This window comes from Pinus tabuliformis, chromosome 4_2 (genome assembly GCF_031772625.1).
Source record: "Pinus tabuliformis cultivar Carrire ecotype Pingquan chromosome 4_2, CPIR1, whole genome shotgun sequence".
NCBI lineage: Eukaryota > Viridiplantae > Streptophyta > Pinopsida > Pinales > Pinaceae > Pinus > Pinus tabuliformis.
The window spans coordinates 1,137,757,231-1,137,777,591 of NC_142304.1; the positions used below are offsets into that span (position 1 = coordinate 1,137,757,231).

At 40.5% G+C, this 20,361-nt stretch overlaps 1 protein-coding gene across 2 annotated transcripts in view; it reads left to right on the forward strand.

Annotated features, from left to right (window-relative positions):
• The window catches only part of LOC149173681 (transcription factor GTE6-like), a 359,882-nt gene that overhangs the window by 155,206 nt on the left and 184,315 nt on the right, over nucleotides 1-20,361 (forward strand). For both annotated transcript variants that reach the window (XM_089424694.1, XM_089424693.1), the window contains exon 3: nucleotides 18,401-18,478. In XM_089424694.1, the coding sequence (XP_089280820.1) occupies nucleotides 18,401-18,478 (78 nt within the window). The remainder of the gene's footprint in view (nucleotides 1-18,400; nucleotides 18,479-20,361) is intronic.

Below are 20,361 nucleotides of genomic sequence, written 5' to 3' on the forward strand. Positions count from 1 at the left end.
TCTCAAGTAACTGTACCAGCATACTTCTGTGCAGAGAAGAATGCTGCTCGAGAACCAGATGAGGTTGTATCAGATGAAGAAGGGTCAATCGATTGACACCTTCTTCGAAGGACTGAAGGAGATCCAAGACCAATTGACTGCTATAGGAGCAACACCGGATCAGGAGCTTATGGTGAGGACAACCCTGAATGCTATCTCAAAAGATTGGGTAGTATTTGTCCAGAGTATCTTGGGGAGAGGGACTCTCCCACCTTGGGACGAGATGTGGGCAACTCTTTTCCAGGAAGAGATCAGATGGTATTCGAAGACAGGTAGCAGCAACAAAGGGATCAAGGTCAAGCAGGAGGAGGAGGATGTGGCCCTAGCATCTGAGGGAAAGCAGGAGAAGCAGAAGAAGAAAGATCTCTCCAAGATCAAGTGCTTCCACTGTGGGGAGCTGGGTCATTATGCGACCCAGTGTCCAAGGAAGAAGAGTAAGGGAGAGTCTTTCGAGACTAAGGCAGCGCCAACACGGGCAGAGAAGGAAGTTTTGACAAACGATCACTGTGCCATGAGTGCACACGCACCACTTGAGCGAAAGTGGGGAGACATCGAGCTGTAGTCAGGCGGACTACAGGCGATGAGGGGCAGGATCCTCGAGGTACCCAGCCTCTTAGATTAGACCTTGCTACGAGAGCCTCGGCGAGGAGTAGCAGGATTGGCTGGGCGGGTAGAGACGGATGTGGATGGAGCGACAAAGAGAGCTATAGTGTAGGAGTCCCGAGACAACGCAGAGCTAGCAGGGTGCAGCAGTGCGAGAGGCACAGGAGTGTTGCACCAGTGCAGGAAGGCACAGAGAGGTGTGCAACGGTGCGAGATGCAGGGAGTTGTTGCAGTAGTGCAAAGGTGAGAGAGGGAGCACTTGTCAGCAGCAGAGGGAGCTTCAGCATCAGTGGGTGTCTCTAGCCCAACAGGGAGGTTAGTTGGGAGATCAGTTACTTACTTCTCAGTAACTGAGTTGCAGTGCAGCAGTAGGCAACACGATGCAACATGATGAGAGGAGGTGCAGTGTGGATGCAGTGCTAAGAGAAAGGACCAGCGACAACACAGATGCAGAGGGAGTTGTCGTACAAATGCAACAATGGCAGTGGTAGAACCATGGGCAGCAGTATAGGATGCAGCAGTGCAGAGGATGTTGGGCGGGGAGGCCTATCATCAGCACAAGGACTGATGTTGGATGATCAGGGTGATACTAAGTGAGGAGTATTACTAGAGCACAGTCCTTGCTAAGAGGGAGTATTGATTTGGGGTAGCATCGGATGTGATCTAGCCACGAAAATTGGTGGAGAGGCTATAGCACATGAGATCTCCAAGACCCAGAAATGGTTTGGACAGAATCTAACTAGTTTGGGAGATATTAAAATAATTAATATTTTTAATGGAGTCCCTAAGTCTAAACTTAGGGAAAATAAAATATTAATGTGTATTAATATAAATATGTGTTATAATGGTCCAAAAGACATGGATCAAGCCAGATCTAATCTTAGCCGTTGATTATGAACTTAATCTCGGCCGTTGATATGTCAACAGGAAAAGTATAAGAGGAGGCTTGAGGGTCACTTGGAGAGTACACAAGAGTGATCAGTCATTCTATTCTCTAGAGCGGGGTTCGCTAAGATAGATAGAATCAGTGATCGGGAGAGCAGTTGAGGGGTATTGAGTACCGAGAGACAGAGAGGCAGAGATAGTGCCGGGAGAGCAGCAAAGCAGCCAGAGAGAGAGACGTAGGAGCATCCAGTGCTCACGCAGGGCCATGCAGAGGTAGCTAAGTGCTGCGTAGAGCACCAGAGGGGCTAGCATAGCTGACGCAGAGGCTCAGAGAGCTGACGCAGGGCCTCCTAGGGTTGACGCAAGGCTAGCGCTAGGCCAGGAGAGGCTGACACAGGGCCAGCGCTAGGCCAGGAGAGGCTGACGCAGTCCAAATTGGACAGACACTGGGGTTTCTGGGGCAGATTGGTGCTGAGTAGCTGCTGGAAGAATTATTCGGGGTTTCAGCCAGTAGATTTGTCAGAAACTGAGAGGCATTACTACCAAGGAAATTCTTAGTTGGGTAGGCCAGTTTCGCCACCCAAATTGTACTCTGATATTGCTTAATAAGAAAATCCTTAGATAGCTGCACTGATTTTCCCACATTGGGTTTTTCTGGGGACATTAGTCCAAAAATAATGGTGTCATATAGTGTGTTTGTTCTTGTTTCTTTTAGTTGCTAATCTAAAATATGTTGATCATGCACTAGTGTTTATTTTCAGTATTTACATTGTAAATAACTTGTCAAGGAAAAATAACAAGTAGGTAGGAATAAATCAGATAAAGTGCATGGAGGGTTTCTAACTAAGTAAACTTTAGAAACTTCAACAGGGAAGACAAGCATATCAACAACAAGTATCACTATATACGAGAGTTAGTATAAAATGGTGTGGTGTAGCTACGACATATCTCCATTGATGAGCAGGTAGTTGACATATTGACGAAATCACTTCCAAACAAGAAGCTTGTATACTTAAGGGACAAGCTTGGTTTGGTGGATTTGTCCTCCCTAATTGAAAGTGAGAGATAGACACAACATTCTTGTCTTCACTTGGGAAGAAAGAATGGAGGATTGGTAACCATCCGGCATTTGATACTCTATGAGAATGTGGTAAGGCATTCAAGATAAGAGTAGTCGTGGACCGATATTCTTTGAGGATTAGCTACCCAAGATAAGAATAGTCCAATGGGAGGTCATACTCTGTGAACACCCGGGTGGGGTATGTACGTTGGAGAGACAATGATGATGGTGTTTATACATCATTGGTCCCACCAACATTGTGCTTTGATCTTGTGGAGAGATAGCGCTATTAGTCAAGGCCTTGCTATGTGACAATGCTGGTTATTATGATGCTAGACAAATGGGTTACTGATCCGACTCGTCTTAAGAGATCTCTTCAGATTGAGAATGACCATGTACCTCTTATGAATACCTCCCTAGTTAAGAAGGAGCGTTGAAAAATGTGTAACTAGGTTCGGTCTTCATTAGTATGAAATTTATTCTTGTATATATAAAATGAAAAGGAAATTATTATTATTATTGGAGCATGGGTTTCATGCTCAAGTTATTTTATTTTATAGGTCAAGCACCCACTGAGTGATTCTAAGATTTGTCCTAGGTATAAGAGTCATTGTCATATATGGAAGACTCTATGGGCACATTGTAAATTATAAAAGAAAATTTATTTTAGCTTGAAAGTGTCAAACACCTCCAAGATCAAGTCGGCCTAATGAGTTGTTAAGTCGTCCTACATGAAGAGCCATGTCCACCCTTGAAGAAGCCTATACATAAGAGGAACTCGACCTCCACTTGAATCATTCATTCACTCATCTCTTATGTGAAGAAGGCAGGAGAAGAAAGTCGAAGAAGGAAGTGTGAAGAAGAGAAGGACGAAAAAGTCAAAGTGTTTGGGTCTCTCTCCATTCTTCTGGAAGTGCGAAGTTAGGGTTTTTGTGCTGGGCTAGTTTGAGGTTCAATTTTGGAAGCAAGAGAGAAGGAAGGAAAGAAAAGGTCTTGTAGGGCATCTTACTAGCCCTAGGACTCAATTCAAGGCAAGTGAGGTCAAGGGGAAGGCAGTTAGAGGGAGATCAGAGTCTCCTAAAGAAGCAACAACGGTTGCAGTAGTTGCTGGGGAGCAGAATTACAAATCTACTGGGAGGTTAAAGATATTTCAGAAAGAGGCCAAGGAAGACTTGATCTTGGAGGGTATTTGTCTGAGTCTAGGTCATGGTATTCGTCAATTGAAAGATATAAAAGATAAGAAGAGATTTTATGGGTTTTCCCCTCAAGAGGAGAGGTTTTGGCCCTAGCTTGCAGCCTATATATTGTGTCATTGTTCTTGTTGTTTTGGTAGCTGTTTGATGTATTGCACATTGGAATAAGAAAGATCAAAGCTAATAAGTAAAATGGTAACACAAACAGTTATCAAGTTAAGAGAATTAACATCCCTATTGAATTCTCAACAAAAGGTTGATATTTGCACATTAAAATATTATTAGGGGATTTACTTAAGTTAATTACCATTCAAACTTGTGAGAGGCTCATATAAGTTAAAGAGAACTCATTTGTAGTTGATCATCACACTTAGGATTTTTGGCCCCCTCATTAGAGGTTTTCGGCTTGCAATTTATGGAATGATTTGGATGAATAAATGCATTTTGATGTGTGGAAATATTTCGCTATCTCTCTTGGAGCTTCTTGTTGGCAAGATTGTGGATGGATATACTCTTCTTTGTCTTGTATGTGCAATATAATGCTATTTTTTTGTTTTAATGGATGTCTAATGCATGGAATTATCTTCCTATGGTGAAATAATGTGCCCTAATTAATGCTAATTAGTGGAATCATTTAAACTATTAAAGATTTTTGCATGTGTTACTCATTGGACAAAGAATGAACGAATGTTCCTAGAGGATTGTTTGCATGTGGATCTTTGAAACTCCATAATAATTGCCATCTAAGTATAAAAGTCTAAAGTTGCCGTGTAGTTGCATCCATAGAGAGCAAAGCTGCTTCTTTAGGCTTCCTTGGATAGTGAAGTTTCCCGAATCTTGATCATTTTGACTCCAATCTTCCCAATAGCTAGGCACTGGTCCTAGATCCTTGGTGATCACAATAACTCAACGAGACATCATTATTTTCACCTTTTTCACGTCCCTTCAAGGATTGGTAGCCTCTCTAGGGCTTGGTGCGAAATCCTTTAGGAGTGAGATCTTGCAAAACTAATTGGACAAGCTTTTGCACTGGTGTCCTCTAGCTCTCCTTCGATTTTGGGGTCATTCTCACAGTTGAATCTCGAGATAATTGATGCCCTAGCCTTCGTACCAAGTGGGAACCCTTGAAGCTGCTTTGACTTGGGGATTTCTTGAAGGTTTGCAAGTTATAGCTTATCATTCAAAACCTTTTCTCTTAGCTATCTTGACCTTGGATGAGCCTTTATCTCAACATATCTCTCAACCCTAAGTCTTGCATAGTATCTCTCTCAAGGGGTTTTCGTGGAAAGTCATCCAATGTCCTCTCGAAGCTCTCACTTTAATTGAATCTTTCCATTGAAGGAGCCATCCTTGCCTCACTTCAAACCCTAGTATAAACGTACTAATCAAAAGTGAGGGTTACTGAGACTCCTCCTGTTGGTGAAAATCCGAGAAGAGAAGGGGAAATAGGCTGTGATGACTGCGGGCCTTGTCCAAAATTGTTGTTGTACCTTCTAGCTTCAGCCTAAAAACTAAGCCTGCTAGTTTGTGCAGCAACAAAGCCGACTTGATCAAACTCCAAAATTTGAAGTTTCTCCATCAATTTGCCAGTGTAAATAGTGACCATAGCTACCCAATTCTTCAATAGTAGCTAGGAGATATTTACCTTTGATAGGGCAAGTATGCACTTGAGATATTGAGGAGGTTTAGTATGGAGGATTGTAGGCATATGTCTACAATGATGATCACTAACTTGAAGAAGCCGAGTGCTTCTGAAGGTGAATTAGTGGATCCCACACTTAATAGGAAGCTGATAGGTTCCCTGATGTATCTGGTCAACAACGGGATGGATATATATTTTGCTGTGAACAAACTCATCCATTTCATGGTGGAGCTAAGACAGGTTCATTGGGTGGCAACAAAGCATGTGCTGAGGTACCTGTGAGGTACAATGGACTTTGGACTAAGATATGTCAAAGCTAGAGGACTGGAGATGCCAGGGTACCCAGCTTTTGATTGGGCATGAAGTGTAGGGGATAGAAAGTCCACATCTAGATGTTGTTTCAAATTAGGATCAACCATGATCTCATGGTTTAGCGAGAAGTAGCTGTCAGTGGCACTTAGTTTAGAGGAGGCAGAGTACATGGATGCAGGTATGGCGAGTTGTGAGGTAGTGTGGCTTCACAAGATGCTTGCAGGATTATTTGATCTACAGATGGCGCCGATGTTGATCCACTGTGATAATTAGAGTTGCATTAAGCTCTATGGGAATCTTGTGTTTCTTGATTGGTCCAAGCACATCAAGATTGGATATCACTTCATTAGAGACAGGGTCTAGAGAAGTGTTGTGAGATTGTAGTACATTTCTACAGAGGAGCAAGTGGAAAATTTTCTCACTAAGCCTATAGTGAAAGGGAAGTTTGTGAAGTAATGAGATAAGCTGCGAGTGGTGCAGATGTGAAAGTTACTAAACCCGGAATCCCTATTGCAGCAAACTGATATTACTTCTCCTACTTGTTAATCCATACAAGTTATTTACTGTGTTCTACAGTAAATATCGAAGTAAATACAACTGCAGCATTCACTATTTAAAATAATATGCTGAAACAAGAAACTGAACAGGAAAAAGATACAACACAAGTGACAGTTGTTTTTGGACAAATCAATGTTTTTAAAACCGGAACCGGTGACCGGACCGGTCCACCTAATGAACCGGTTTACCGACCGGAACCGGTCTAACCGGGACTGGTTTGGTCTAAACGAACCGGTTTTAAAAAAATACATTAAATAATTAATTTTTAATGAAACAAAACTATTTTTAAGATGTAAAACCATGATTCCAAGCTAATAGAGACAAAATATGCAAAGTTTGCTCATTTATATACCATGCAAAGGTGAATATTCTGGTCAATGTTTATGGCACTGACATTGACAGTCAAGCAACCTGATTGCATATGCTGATATCAAACATTTGAAGCTCAGAGAACAGACATCAGATATGCCTGCAATAGGCCCTGGATACTAATAGTCTGCTGCAGATCTCAGACTAGGCTTGTCACAACAAGAGATGACTCATAAAATTGCTTTGCTCCAGAAGGTCAAAACAAATGCCAAATACAAAAGGATTTGGCCATCGATTTGTCATGGATCATTTGCAAGCTCTGTCAAACAAAGGGTCTGAATATACTTCAGACAAATGCCTAGATTATATCAATGAATGAAGGCTCAGAAAGCCTGAGTATGTCACCGTGATGTATGACTACAAAAGGTCCTTACCACAGTCCGCACCAAGTCTTAGATTTGCCACAAGGAATGCAACCAATAAATTAAAGAAGGCTTACCACAGGTGCTGAGTAACCTCTGCCATCAAAGGAGCTTCAATCCCTGAAGAATGTCAACATCATAGGAATTATGCCAAAACTCTGGCATAAAGAAGGTGCCTCAGAAAGTTTGGATCGATGCCTCAAAATCTCCATGAAAAATCACAGTAAGATGCACAGGCTTGCTCGCATTAGGGCTTGGACAGAAGGCCAAATAAGATGCTCAGAGATGCGCTTAAGGATCAATGAGCATATGCCAAGAGTAAGCCTTAGTGTTATGGTCAAGAGGAGGCCGAAACAGAGCGCAGTTAACCTTTCTTAACCTCAATGAACAGCCTTGGATGACACACCAGATTAGTGTCAAAAATGGCAGAGTAAGCCTCTGCCAAAAGTATCTTCTATCAGCCACCAAAATCTTTTCAATAGTCTGCAAGGGATCTCTGTCATAGTCTCGAACAAGCTCAGAGAATTGAATCAAAGATGTTTTGCTCCAGATCTAAAATAAGTTTCAACTTGTGCCAAAAATATGTAGCCAATTTGTGCCCTAAGAGGGCCGAAGACCTCAGACAATACTGCTTCAATATGCCAACAAAAAACCAGAACCAAATACTGCTTATTTCACGAAAAACCAGAACCAAATATTGCTTATTTCATGAATCGGTGGGCTTGCCATAAACCGGCCGGTTTAGGACGGAACCGGAAATCGGCCGGTTTTCACCGGTTAGGGCCAAAATTCGGGCAAATGAGGGATCTAACCGGGTTTTTAGGCCGGTTCGGACCGGCCAGCTAGCTAACCGGCCGGTTTGACCGGTTACCAGTTTTTCTGAGCGGTTTTTAAAACTATGGGACAAATGTCCCCGGAAAAACCCAATGCGGGAAAATCAATGCTGGAGCTCTGAGGGTTTTATTATTATGCAGTGGTAAATCTGATTACAATTCGTTGGAAGCCTAATTGGCTATCTGATATAGAGAGAAACTGGACAAAACAAATAGTGAGATGATCTCACCATGTCACTGGAAGAATTTGACCTTGATCTTATCGGAAGGAGGCTCTACGTCCCTTCTGCGTCAGCCTCTGCGTCAATCCTATTTGTCTCTGCATCACCTCAGCTGGGGACTGCGTTTCTCTTCCTCCGGATCCTTTGCTGCCCAAAAACTTCGATTTCCAGCCTCCCGGTCTCACACTAGAGCTCTCGGCTTCTGAAACTTGATTTCCTCAGCAAGAATTCGACCTTCCTCTAGGCTTTGCGCTGCCACTGCGTCAACTCTGCGTGGGCTAGCGTCAACCTCTCTCTAGACATCGTTTTGCTCTCTTTGCCTTGTACTCCCCGGCCCAGGAAAACTTCCCTCTTATAGATACTATCTTTGCCCCTCACTGCAAAAGATCACTATCGAAAATCTCTCTGGCAGCTGCTTTGCTTCAGAAAATCGAACTTCTGATCTGTGTGTGTGTGTGTTTTCCAAGTGTCCATCAAGTTTTCTGTTATAATCCTCTCATTGATCATTCAACGACCCATATTAGATTCTAATCAATGGCTAGGATCATATTGACTTGATATTCACCTTCTTCTAGAAGTTTCACCCACAGTGTATATTAGTACTCTTCAATTATTTTTATTTCCTAAGTTTAGACTTAGGGTCTAATTAAAAATAATTAATTACTTTAATAAAACTGTCTCCGGGTGGAATTTACCAAAACGATTTTTGGGTATTGGAGAATACATGTGTCTAAGCCTGCCTGCAAAATTTGAGACTTAGAGCACATATGATGCTACCAAAAATCAACACTACCTCTTAGCGTGGAATGTGCTTTAGCAATGCAACTTGCTGAAGCATCACTCTGTTCTGTAACATCTCCTTCTGCGCTGTTGATGTCTGGCATCCTGTCCACCAACTACTGCGCAAATGTTGCATATGTTCTGCTGTTGACCCTGCCATTGTCAACACTGCGTTTATACTGCAACTCCCTCTCAATTATGCATCCGTGCTGTTGCTGGCACTGGCACTGCCAACTGCATCTGCAATGCAACCTTCTCCAACTGCCGCTGCTACTGCATCAACAACGGAAAGCATCCCAAATTACTGAACTGGTGTTCAGTATGATGCATCTTGCTGCTGGAGTTTGACTGCTGCTAGTCTCTACGCTGACCCTCTGAAGCTTCTGCATTGCTGCTGACCTTTGCTTTGTGCCATCTGCACTGCAGCCAACTCTGCTCTGCGCTGCTCAGTCTCTGGCGCTTCTAGCCACTGGAATTGTCACTCCTACACTTCTCTGCATCCACTGGCTCGGTCCATCCTGCTACCTCTGTTCTGGGCTCTTGTAGCAAGGAATTGATCTGAGAGGTGGGCTCCTCAAGGATCCTACCCATCTGTAGCTCTTTCGAAATACAACTCTAAATCAGCTCACCTCCCTCTTAGAGGTATCTCGACTGTCATGGCCAACTCATGCTCCTCGATCTTCGCGGCTACAACCTTTGGATCATGCTTCTCATCTTTGTCCTTCTTCCTGAGAGGACACTGTGTTGTGTAGTGACCGAGTTCACCAAAGCTGAAGCATTTGATCTTTGAAATGTCCTTCTTCCGCCTCTGTTGCTCCTGCTGCCCCTTGGATGCGAGGAATGCATTCTCTTCCTCCTCCTTCTGCTTCGACCCACTGCTGCTGCTTCTGTTAAGTTTACACTTGACCAAGTCCCTCCTCACCTCCTCTTGCTTAAGAGCTGCCCACATCTCATCCCAGTTTGGCAAAGTCGCCTGCCCAGGATGCTCTAGACAAAGACTTGCCAATCCTCTGAGACTAAGTTGAGGGCCAGTCTAACCATCTCGGAACCTTGAGGTGTTGACCCCAGAGCTGCTAATTCATCTCGAGTCTCCTGAAGCTTTGTGAGGAACTGATCAATGTGTTCCCTTTTCTGCACCTGCGTAGATCTCATCTTCTGCTTTAATACATCTTCCACTGCTCAGAAGATCCTTGATATAATGTCGAAAATGCATCCCACATCTCCTTGGTAGTGAATCTGCCAGCTATGTGACAGATTATATGATCCTTCACTCTGTCGAGGATCATTCTTTTTGTCTTCGCCATTTATCCCTTGTAATTCTTGAGCTGATTTGGACTTGTGGGCTCAGCTACCACACTATCGACGTAGACTTTGAGAAAATGCTCATCCAGAAGGCATGGCATCCTTGCCTTCCAGATCACATAGTTGGATGCCCCATCCAGCCTGTCCTGATTTCTCAATCCACCGGATGCCATCTCTGCCAAATAAAAAAATGTCAAATAGCCTTCTCTCTCCTCTATGCAGCACTAGACTGGCCTACGCACTCCCTTCTGTAGCTTGTAGATTTGCCCCTCTCCGCTGCTGCTTAGCTAGTAAGAATTCAAACTCCTTGGCTGGAAGTCTTTTGAGGAAGAATTCTCTCTACCGTGTCTCTCTCTTCCCCCTGACCACTTGCTGCCCAACAATTGCTTGAAGAAAACTGTGTCCCACTAGGAAAACCCCTCTTCGCTGAAGCTTCTTTTGCGCTGCTCCCTCTGCTGCTGACATATTTCGATCTAGAAATCTTGCCTCTTAGTCGACTCACTCAGAGAGAGACCTCCTTCGAAAATCTAGCCCTCTTGGCGTGAACTTCGCAAACCCTCTAGGGATTGGAATTGCTGCCTCTGCAGGAATTTCGAATTCCCTTCTTCCTTTAGCGCTGGGTCTTCTGGCTCCATTCTTCTTGCTTCACCTGCAACTTTGATACCATGTGAAAATTCCTAAGTCCGGAATCCCTACTGCAACAAACTGATGTTACTTTTCTTATTTGTTAATCCATACAAGTTATTTATTGTGTTCTATGGTAAATATCAAAGTAAATACAACTGCAACATTCACTATTTAAAATAATATGCCGAAACAAGAAACTGAACAGGAAAAATATACAACACAAGTGACACAGTTGTTTTTGGACAAATTTCCACCGAAAAACCCAATGCGGGAAAACTGGTGCAGCAACTTTGAGGGTTTTATTATTATGCAATAGTAAATTTGAGTACAATTTGTTGGAAGCCCAACTGGCCATTTGATATAGAGAGAAACTAGACAAAACAAATAGTGAGATGATCTCACCCTGTCACTGGAAAAAGCTGACTCTGATCTTGCTGGAAGGAGGCTCTGCATCCCCTCTGCGTCAGCCTCTGCGCAGATCTGCGTCAATCCTACATAGTCTCTGCCTCACCTTAGCTGGGTACTGCGCTGCTCTTCCTACAGATCCTTTGCTGCCTAGAAACTTCGATTTCCAGCCTCCTGGTCTCACACCCTGTCTCTCGGCTTCTGAAACTCGATTTCTTCAGCAGGAATTCGATCTTCCTCTAGGCTCTGCGCTACCACCGCGTCAGCTCTGCGTGGGCCACTGTCAGCCTCTCTATGGACGTTGTTTTGCCCTCTCTGCCTTGTACTCTTCGGCCCAGGAAAGCTTCTCTCTTCCGAATACTATCTCTACCCCTCACTGCGAAAGATCACTATCGATAATCTTTCCGGCAGCTGCTCTGCTTCAGAAATTCGAACTTCTGATCTCTTTCTGTGTCTGTTCTCCAAGTGCCCATCAAGCCTTCTTTTATAATCCTCTCGTTGATCAATCAACGACCCAAATTAGATTCTAATCAATGCCTAGGATCATATTGAATTGATCTTGCCTTCTTCTAGAAGTTTCACCCACAGTTTATATTAATACCCTTTAATTATTTTAATTTCCTAAGTTTAGACTTAGGTTCCCATTAAAAATAAATAATTATTTCAATAAAACTGTCTCCGGGTAGAATTTCCCAAAACGACTTCTGGGTATTGGAGAATACATGTGTCTAAGCCTCCCTGCAAAATTTGAGACTTAGAGCACATCCGATGCTACCAGAAATCAACAAGAGAATCCCATCCTTGCTAGGAGGGAGTGTTGATGCAAGTGGCAGATTCAAAAGGTCTTCTGGATAGGCTTGGTGTCTTAGCATGTGGAAGAAAATTATTTGCCTCTTCTAGGTGCTTGCTTGGTGGTGTAGGTGATTTATGTCTTCTTTCCTAAATCTAACGTAGGAATAGTACAATAATGAAAGGCAATTAATTATTGTGGACTATGAAGTCATTTTCTAAGGATAAATAATTTAATTGTCTAAGTGATTTAGAAATAATCTCAATTTTTGATCTCCAAGAGATTCTAGAAGGGAGATTAGGGTTAGGGATATGGGCTTATTGAAGATTATAAAGGAAGCCTAGCGAAGAGGCGAAGACACGCAAAACTCAAGTGAGCAAGTCATCATGAAGAGAGAGCAATTTTCTCCAAGTGCGAGCGGTTCAGTGGACCAGGAGCGCATAGTGTTGGAATTTCTAAGTCTATCCGTTAGAAATTCTTCCTGTACTATCTGATTTATTTCTTCCTACTTGTTCAGTTACTTAACAAGTTATTAACCATGTAAATATTGAAAATAAATACAAGTATAATATCAACACATACAGATCATAAACTGAAAGAAACAAGCACACAAGTGACACCGTTGTTTTTGGACTAATGTCCCTAGAAAAACCTAATGCGGGAAAACAGGTGCAGCGATTCAGAGTGTTTTATTATTATGCAGTTTCAAAATACAACCAGGGTGCCAGAAATGGCTCACCCAACAGAGAATGCCCTCGACAGTAGTACCACTTGAAGAAATTTCAACCCCCACTCCGTTTATTAGTTTTCCTTCACTCCATCCATTTAGTTTTAAATCCAAGCATGATAAAATTTCTAAAATCTGGAAATGACAATAATTTTTTGAAAACACAAATTTAGAGATTTCACAACTGCTGAAATTGCAGAAATAAAACACAACAAAATTATGACAGCGACACATAGAAAATAACACAGTGATTTTTTGTCAATGTGACCCTGGAAAAACCCCCTAAACTCTTGGGGAAAACCAGTTTGAGAGCTCTTATTTATTTCTGAAAATGCTTTTACAGAAAAACTGAAATACACAGTAAAAATTCTAGCAACCACAAATTACAACTTATCTTGATTTCCGTGCTTGAATTCCACCTCGAAAATCATGCCAACCAGCAAACAACCAAAACAGAAACTTTTACAGCAATAAAATAGCATTAAATGTTGTATGGCTTGCCTCGAAAAATGTGCCAAAAACTTGTACAGATTGTATGGGCCATATGGATTTCAGTAGTACAACTGCATCGAAATTCGTGCCCAAATTTGCCTTGAAATTTGTACCCTTGCTGCTGTCCCTCTTCCTCGATTTCTGTGCTGTCTCCCTTCCTCGATATCTATGCCTTTTTCCTGCTGTATGATTTTGCCTTGGGATGCATGCCAATAAATGTTGTTGCCCAGATTTGCTGAAATGTCTTCTTGCTGTCTCCTTCACTTTCTCACTGCTCAGAAATTTTCTACTTGCTCTCTCTTTTCTTTCTCGCAAACGCGCATGAAAGAATGAATTGATCTTTTCCTCTTCTCTTCTCCTTTTATTCTCTAAATGACCTTTTGGGTTACCCTAAGATGTAATGGTAGAGATTCATTTAGATCTAGGGATGAGAATAAATGTGCATTTAATTCTCACTTTCTATTTTTTAACTCACCCACTTAAATAAAGACCCACTTAGCCTTTTATTTCCATAGTCACTTTTTCACTTTCTAAATCTTCATTGGCTTTAATAAAGTCACTTTTAAATTAGAATGTAACTTTACCACTTATAAAGTCACTTTAGGAGAAAAGTACAAATAAATTTGGACACTTTTTCCTAGGCCAAAGATCAAAGCCTTAGGGAACCACTTGTCCTCTGGTATCCAAATTTTAACACCACTCAGTCGGAGACGGATATTCTGACTAAATCACCGGATGAATGATTCCACAGCAACAATGCAGCTTCTGTTGCTTTGCGTCACCCTCATAGGGACTGTGTTACCCTATCTAGCTCTCCAGCTCCAATCTGTCCCATGAAATCTCCCAGCGCTGCCTCTAGGGTCTACGTCAGCCTCTCTGGCCCAACGTCAGCCCAGCGTCAGCCTATCTGGCCTAGCGTCAGCCTCTTAGGGCTCTGTGTCAGCCTCTAGAGCGTCTACGTCTCACACGCTGGCCCTCCTCAGGCTCTGCGCAGCTCCTGGCTGCCTCTGCGTGGCCTCTGACTGCCTTTGCATGGCCTCTACCTGGCTCTGCATCAACCCTCTCCTTGCTTCTGCGCCGATGCTTCTGGTACTAACTCTACCTCTCTGCTATGTATTTACTGCCCCTTAGCTGCAACTCAATTTCCTTAGCAAACCCTACCCTAGAAAATCGAGTTCTTGATCTCTCTCAGTGTGTTCTCCAACTGACCCTCTATCCTCCTCTTATACTTTTCTCGTTGGTCTATCAATGACCGAGACTAAATCTCTAATCAACGGCTAAGATTACATTTGGCTTGATCCATGACTTTTGGACCATTCTAACTCAGTTTTATATTAATTCACATTAATATTTTATTTTTCCTAAGTTTAGATTTAGGAACTCCATTAAAAATATTAATTATTTTAATATCTCCCAAACTGGTTAGATTTTGCCCAAACCATTTCTAGGTCTTGGAGATTTCATGTGCTATAATCTCTCCACCAATTTTCGTGGCTAAAGCACCTTTGATGCTACCCCAAATCAACACATAGAAGGAGAAGTGCGAGTGGATTTAGGGTGAATCTAGGAGGCCGAGTGAAGGAGATTGTAGGGTCGAGTTGTTGGAGGGAGATCGATTTGATATGGAGGAAGCTGAATTGCTAGAGGGCCGAGTTTTCCCTAGTGTGTAGTAGTGGCATGAAGGTGCGTGCAAGTCAATTTTGTTGGTTGAATATTCTGGCTGATTTCTCTGGGGTGATTTCTTATCAAGGCTGATTTTCTAGAGGCCGAATTCATTGGGCTGAATTCACTTTGTGGGTGAATTATTTTTGCAATATGTGATTGATCTCTTTGATTTAAATTCTGCGTCATATTTATTTCTAGAAGTTAAAGATACTGGTGATTTTATTTTTCGGTAATGTAGTGTTTATTTGAGTAAATACATAAATTGTTGGGGATAAAATAAACTGCTTTGAGAAAATACATCTGGGTAGTATTCAAAATTTAACATTAAATTCGTTTTGAAGGAAAATAGATTAAATAGATAAACATTTTTAATTAAAAATAATAGAATTAAATAAAATTGAATAAAATACCACATAATAATAAATAATAAATATGTGATATTCTTTGTTTAAGTTTGGAACATCAACATATTAATGCATAAATTTGTTTTTCTTTAAGTTGTTCCATAGGCATGTTAAACCACTACTTTATTTGGCTATTATAACATGGCTTTATATTATCTGCTTTTGTATTATTTTGTCTGTTGAGGTGAGAGCATAGCTGCCCAATTCGATTCAATATGATCAAGAGATGGAGTGTAAATTCCATCTACGAATTGAGACAAACCAAAAGGCTGAGGCTCTGAGTACGTCGCTGTACGATGAATATGCCAAATCGAAGCACCACAAGAACTACAAAAATCACCAAACGAAAGCACGAAGTTACCGGTGAGTCATAGATGATGTCATAGAGCATGAGAGTCACTTCGATGCTTTATTCCCATGTGCAGCAACAAGTTTAAAAAGATTACGGAAGGGACAAGCAAACAACAGTGGGATTTGTAAAAATATAGAAATAAGTTAATAACAATGATGGTTTTCATAAATATTTGAGTGTACAATGTAACCATTCACAATAAGGGTGCAACCAATCATATTGAAAATAAATAGATTTAAACATTATTAATAAATAATAAAATTGAATTTCTAAAGTTTAACTTTGGAAAAGGATGCAAATTTTTTTAGTCAAATCAAAGTAATAGGCAGTCAACCCAAAAACTGAACACAGTATATCCTGCCTGCAGCAGGTCTAATAATACAAGAAATAATGTTCAGTTAAATAATTAATTATAAGATGCATCCTATCAAAAAGAAATGTATTTTAGTACAAAAGGTGATTCCACCTAGGTATTTATAATGGGGGCTGTCATCGTAATATCTATCATCATTTTTATTCATTCTATCGATTATTTATATATCAATGCATTTTTACAGTTACAAATATATTGTCTACACACATACAAACAGGGATTGTTTGTTACAGCCTAAAGAGTGGGACTCGTGCCGTGGTGATAGTGGGCACTTGTCTTGTGTGGTGCCGCTCTAGCATTTTTTCGGATCTTAAGAAGATTACTAATTTGGTTGATAGCAGTGACAATGGCCACCTTATTTCCATTTTATACTCCTGTATGCTTTTTCTTTTCCATGTTGGGCCCGTAAATGTATGTAGGGTGGCTACCTACAATTAATGCATGTAGGCCTGCTATGACCATTGAAATACAACTTGCAACTAGATTGTAATATGGCCCACATTTAGAGAGGAGTGCAGCCTACATATACAGATGCTATGGTCTCCATTTAAGGAATGTCTTTTCGTTGAATTAGCCAGAGGTACAGTGGGCATTTAATGTGTCATATTGACTCATTAAATAGTATTCTACATCTATTTTTACGGCTTCTATTTAGTGTATAATACCATTGCTAGTGAATTCTTCTTCTCTCATTTATAGATTGGGTGGAGATGCTTGTCATCCAATGTTTTGGAAAGTGCTCTCTGAAACCAATTTGTTATAGAAATGCATTAAATGATGATCAAGGCATCACAGGCCCCACTTCAAATGTTTTGGTTGTAAAACCTCTATATCCTTCACTTTACTGGAAGCTAACATTTTGATGCTCCATCAGGGCCTCGTAGTGAAAACAGGTCTCAATAAAGCAAGCATCTCTGATGGCTTTTTTGTTTTGTTTTTGTAATGTTGAAAATATGAATTACTGGGGCACGCCAGTGGAGTTTTCAAAGTGCCAATACCTTTTGGGCATGGTTACAAGAAAGATTTGACTACTAGTTCACCACCCTGTTAATTTGCAATGTGTCCTCTTAAGTAACACTTGGACGATCAATGATTACTATAGAGAGATATGGCATACATGCGACTCTCAACTATTGTACTTTGGAAAAGAAATTTTCATCTACAAATGGGACTGCTGGGAGATTGAGAACATTGAAAAATGACCTGGCAATTCATGTCAAAGCTAAAGTTAATATGTTTTGGAAGCACGTGGGCTTCTTGCCCCTTGGGACACAGGATTATATATTAGCCTTCCTATTTTTCATAGGAATAGGATCTTCTTGTGACTCGTAAGTCTATCTGTTGCAACTTTGGTGCATGTTTGATGCACTATAAGTTTCTTTTATCCAAAGCAAAAAAATGTTCACAAACTTTGGTCCAAAGAATGATTAATTGGACGGTAGAAGATTATTGTTCAAAAGAAAGTTGCATGTGAGCTTAGTTTTCTTCTAAGTTCTAAATTGTATTTAATTATTCTTTTCAATTGTAAATTTGTATGCGCAAATCATCAATATGGATCATTTTTTTTGATAGGCTACCATGTTTTCTTAATGCATCTCCTCCTGCTTTCTTGTCTAGTGCTTACCTCTTGAGTTTGCCCCTTTTCTACTCTTTATTTTATACCTACTTATTCTGCATCTGGGAGATGCCTTCAGCGCTCCCATGTTGCCAATATGACATGTACTCTCTAGCCCCACTTATCTATTTTGGTTATTGTGGACATTAATATAATTCCATTCCTTGCTCTTTATAAACATCAAGCATATCTTACTCACACTCTTTCTTTTCTTTCTTTGATGTCTTGACTCTTATTTAATTCATGTATTCCTTTTATTTTATGCTTTCGAAGTAGCCTAGTGTGCACTAGTACGGTTTAGTACCGCTGTTTGTACTTCCTGGTCCCATTGACCTATATTTTTAGTCATTTGTTAGACATTAATATAAATATCTTATCTTATCTGCCATTTGAAAGCTGTAAGGTCGTTAAAACTGTTTCTTATATTAGTCACTTAGGGTCCAAATGTAAGCATGGATGTGTTATGGTAGAAAGTACATGTTTAGTGATGCTATTCCTATTTGTTTCATTGTTCATTCACTATATGCTTAGATCGTTAAAGTTTAAGGTACCTATCAGTTGAAACTTGATATTCCGTTCTTCAAAATTTTAAATAAATATTTCATTGCATATATTTTAGTTCATAAGCTCTTCTAGTTTATAACTTTATATTAGTTAAACGTAATGGTGATCAGATAAAATAATATTCAATTTCCACTTTTTGAAGCATAGCTGCCAGTTTGTTGCATTGGAGAAAAATAAAGGAAACTGTTTTCTTGTCTATTGGAGTGATTTGTGGCACCTTTTTTCAGATCACGCAACATAAATGGTGCTGGCCGTTTACTCGACCTGTTGATGTTGCGGGCTTGAGTTTACGTGACTACTATGATGTATTCTTCTCTCTATGCCCATCTCACTCTTCTATTTATATGAACAAAAGGCAAGAACACTAACATGGCATTTGCAGTTAAGGGCAAGATTTATCAAGATATTGCACATTTCATTTAGTGTTCCACTGTCCATATAATTAAATGCACACATAGCTTCATTTCTGGCTTTTAGTGGTTATGGCTTGAAATTCGAAAATGTCTACTATCATTGCCCCTCTGTGGTGAAGATTTATCTAAACGGTCGTTGCTATAAATCCAATTTCATTGTTACAAAGATGTTCACTTGCAAGCTCTATGTGGCATGTATAACATTTTGTTTAGCTTGATTCATGTATTTTTAATGAACAATGTTAGATTTCTCTAAAACCCAATAACTGATTTATGATTTTCTAAGCATGCAACCAGAAACACAACTAAACTGCTGTTCTGAAACTTAAATCACAAATACTACTGATTTTTCTAACCATAGCATGCACAACGGAAGTAAATAAAACTGAAGTCAGACACATGTAACACATAAAACACCGGATATACCCAAGAAACCCTAACTCTGGGGAAAACCTGCAATCTGTGTGTGTTTCTCTATTAACTTCAGCAAATCTATTTTCAGAAATTATTACAGCAGGGGAACGCTTCCCTTTTACAGCAAATATCCCTCTGAACAACTCCCAAGCAAATCAATTTATCTCCTGCAAGCGACTCAGCCTATACGGCCCCTTCAACACTAGCTTTCTAGCCTTGCTCAGACCTTGATAGAGGCCAATAATGTCCGTCCACATAACTTTGACTGTCTTCTTTCCGGTCAAGTGAGGAATAATGTGGTCTTTGAGTCCTTCCAAGGTGATTCTTCTCACTTTGGCATCTCTCCTGTTATGTTGAGCCAACCGTTGAGGGTCATTGGGGGCAACTGGGACATTTTCCACAAACTCCCATTACCCCTTGTTCCTCCAACACCATGACAATCCTATCATGCCGTGAGCAGAAGTTGGATGTTCCGTCCAACCTCTCCTCAAATCTGAGACCCTGGTACGACATTTTTCCAAGTCAAACTGCTCATAAAACCTAGCGGCCAAGTCGAATTGGTGAATTTGCTCCCTTTGAATGCTAAACCTACTTTTGAAGATGTTGAAATTTCTAAGTCTAACCTGTTAGAAATTTTCCTGCACTATGGTTTATTTCACCTACTTGTTTAATTACTGAACAAGTTATTTAACCATATAAACATTGAAATAAACACAAATGCAGTCTCAACCATCTACAGATCATCAACTGAAAGAAATAGACAAACACACAAGGGACACTGTTATTTTTGGACAATCGTCCCCAGCAAAACCCAACTTGGGAAAACCGGTGCAGCAGTGTTGAGGGTTTTATTCAATGTTCCACCAAGACTCCGGTGCGGGGAGACGCACAGGGGGGACGTGTGGGAGTACCCTCAAATTTTAGGGAAATTTCAGGGGTGCGGGGAGTCGTCGAGGTGTATATATATATATATAAAATTCAAGTTCATATTCATCGTTCACTATTCAATAATGAAAACATTAAAATATTAAATAGACAATTGAAATTTGAATCATTGATCGATCCTCATCATTCATTTTGATACATACATCATTCATATGACATACTCAAGTGACAAGTCTCATTATTGAATTAATTATTATTCATACATACCATGAGATTCAGAAAACAAAAATAAAAATCAATAATAAAATATTCAAATACATTGATCGATATCATTCATCATTCAATGGTTCATCATTCTACAATCTACATTGATTTAAAACTAAATTCATCATTCATCATTCTAGAATCTAAATTGAAAGCAAAACATACTAGTATATTTTCAAAGTTTGAACACTAAATCTATATAACTCAAAGTT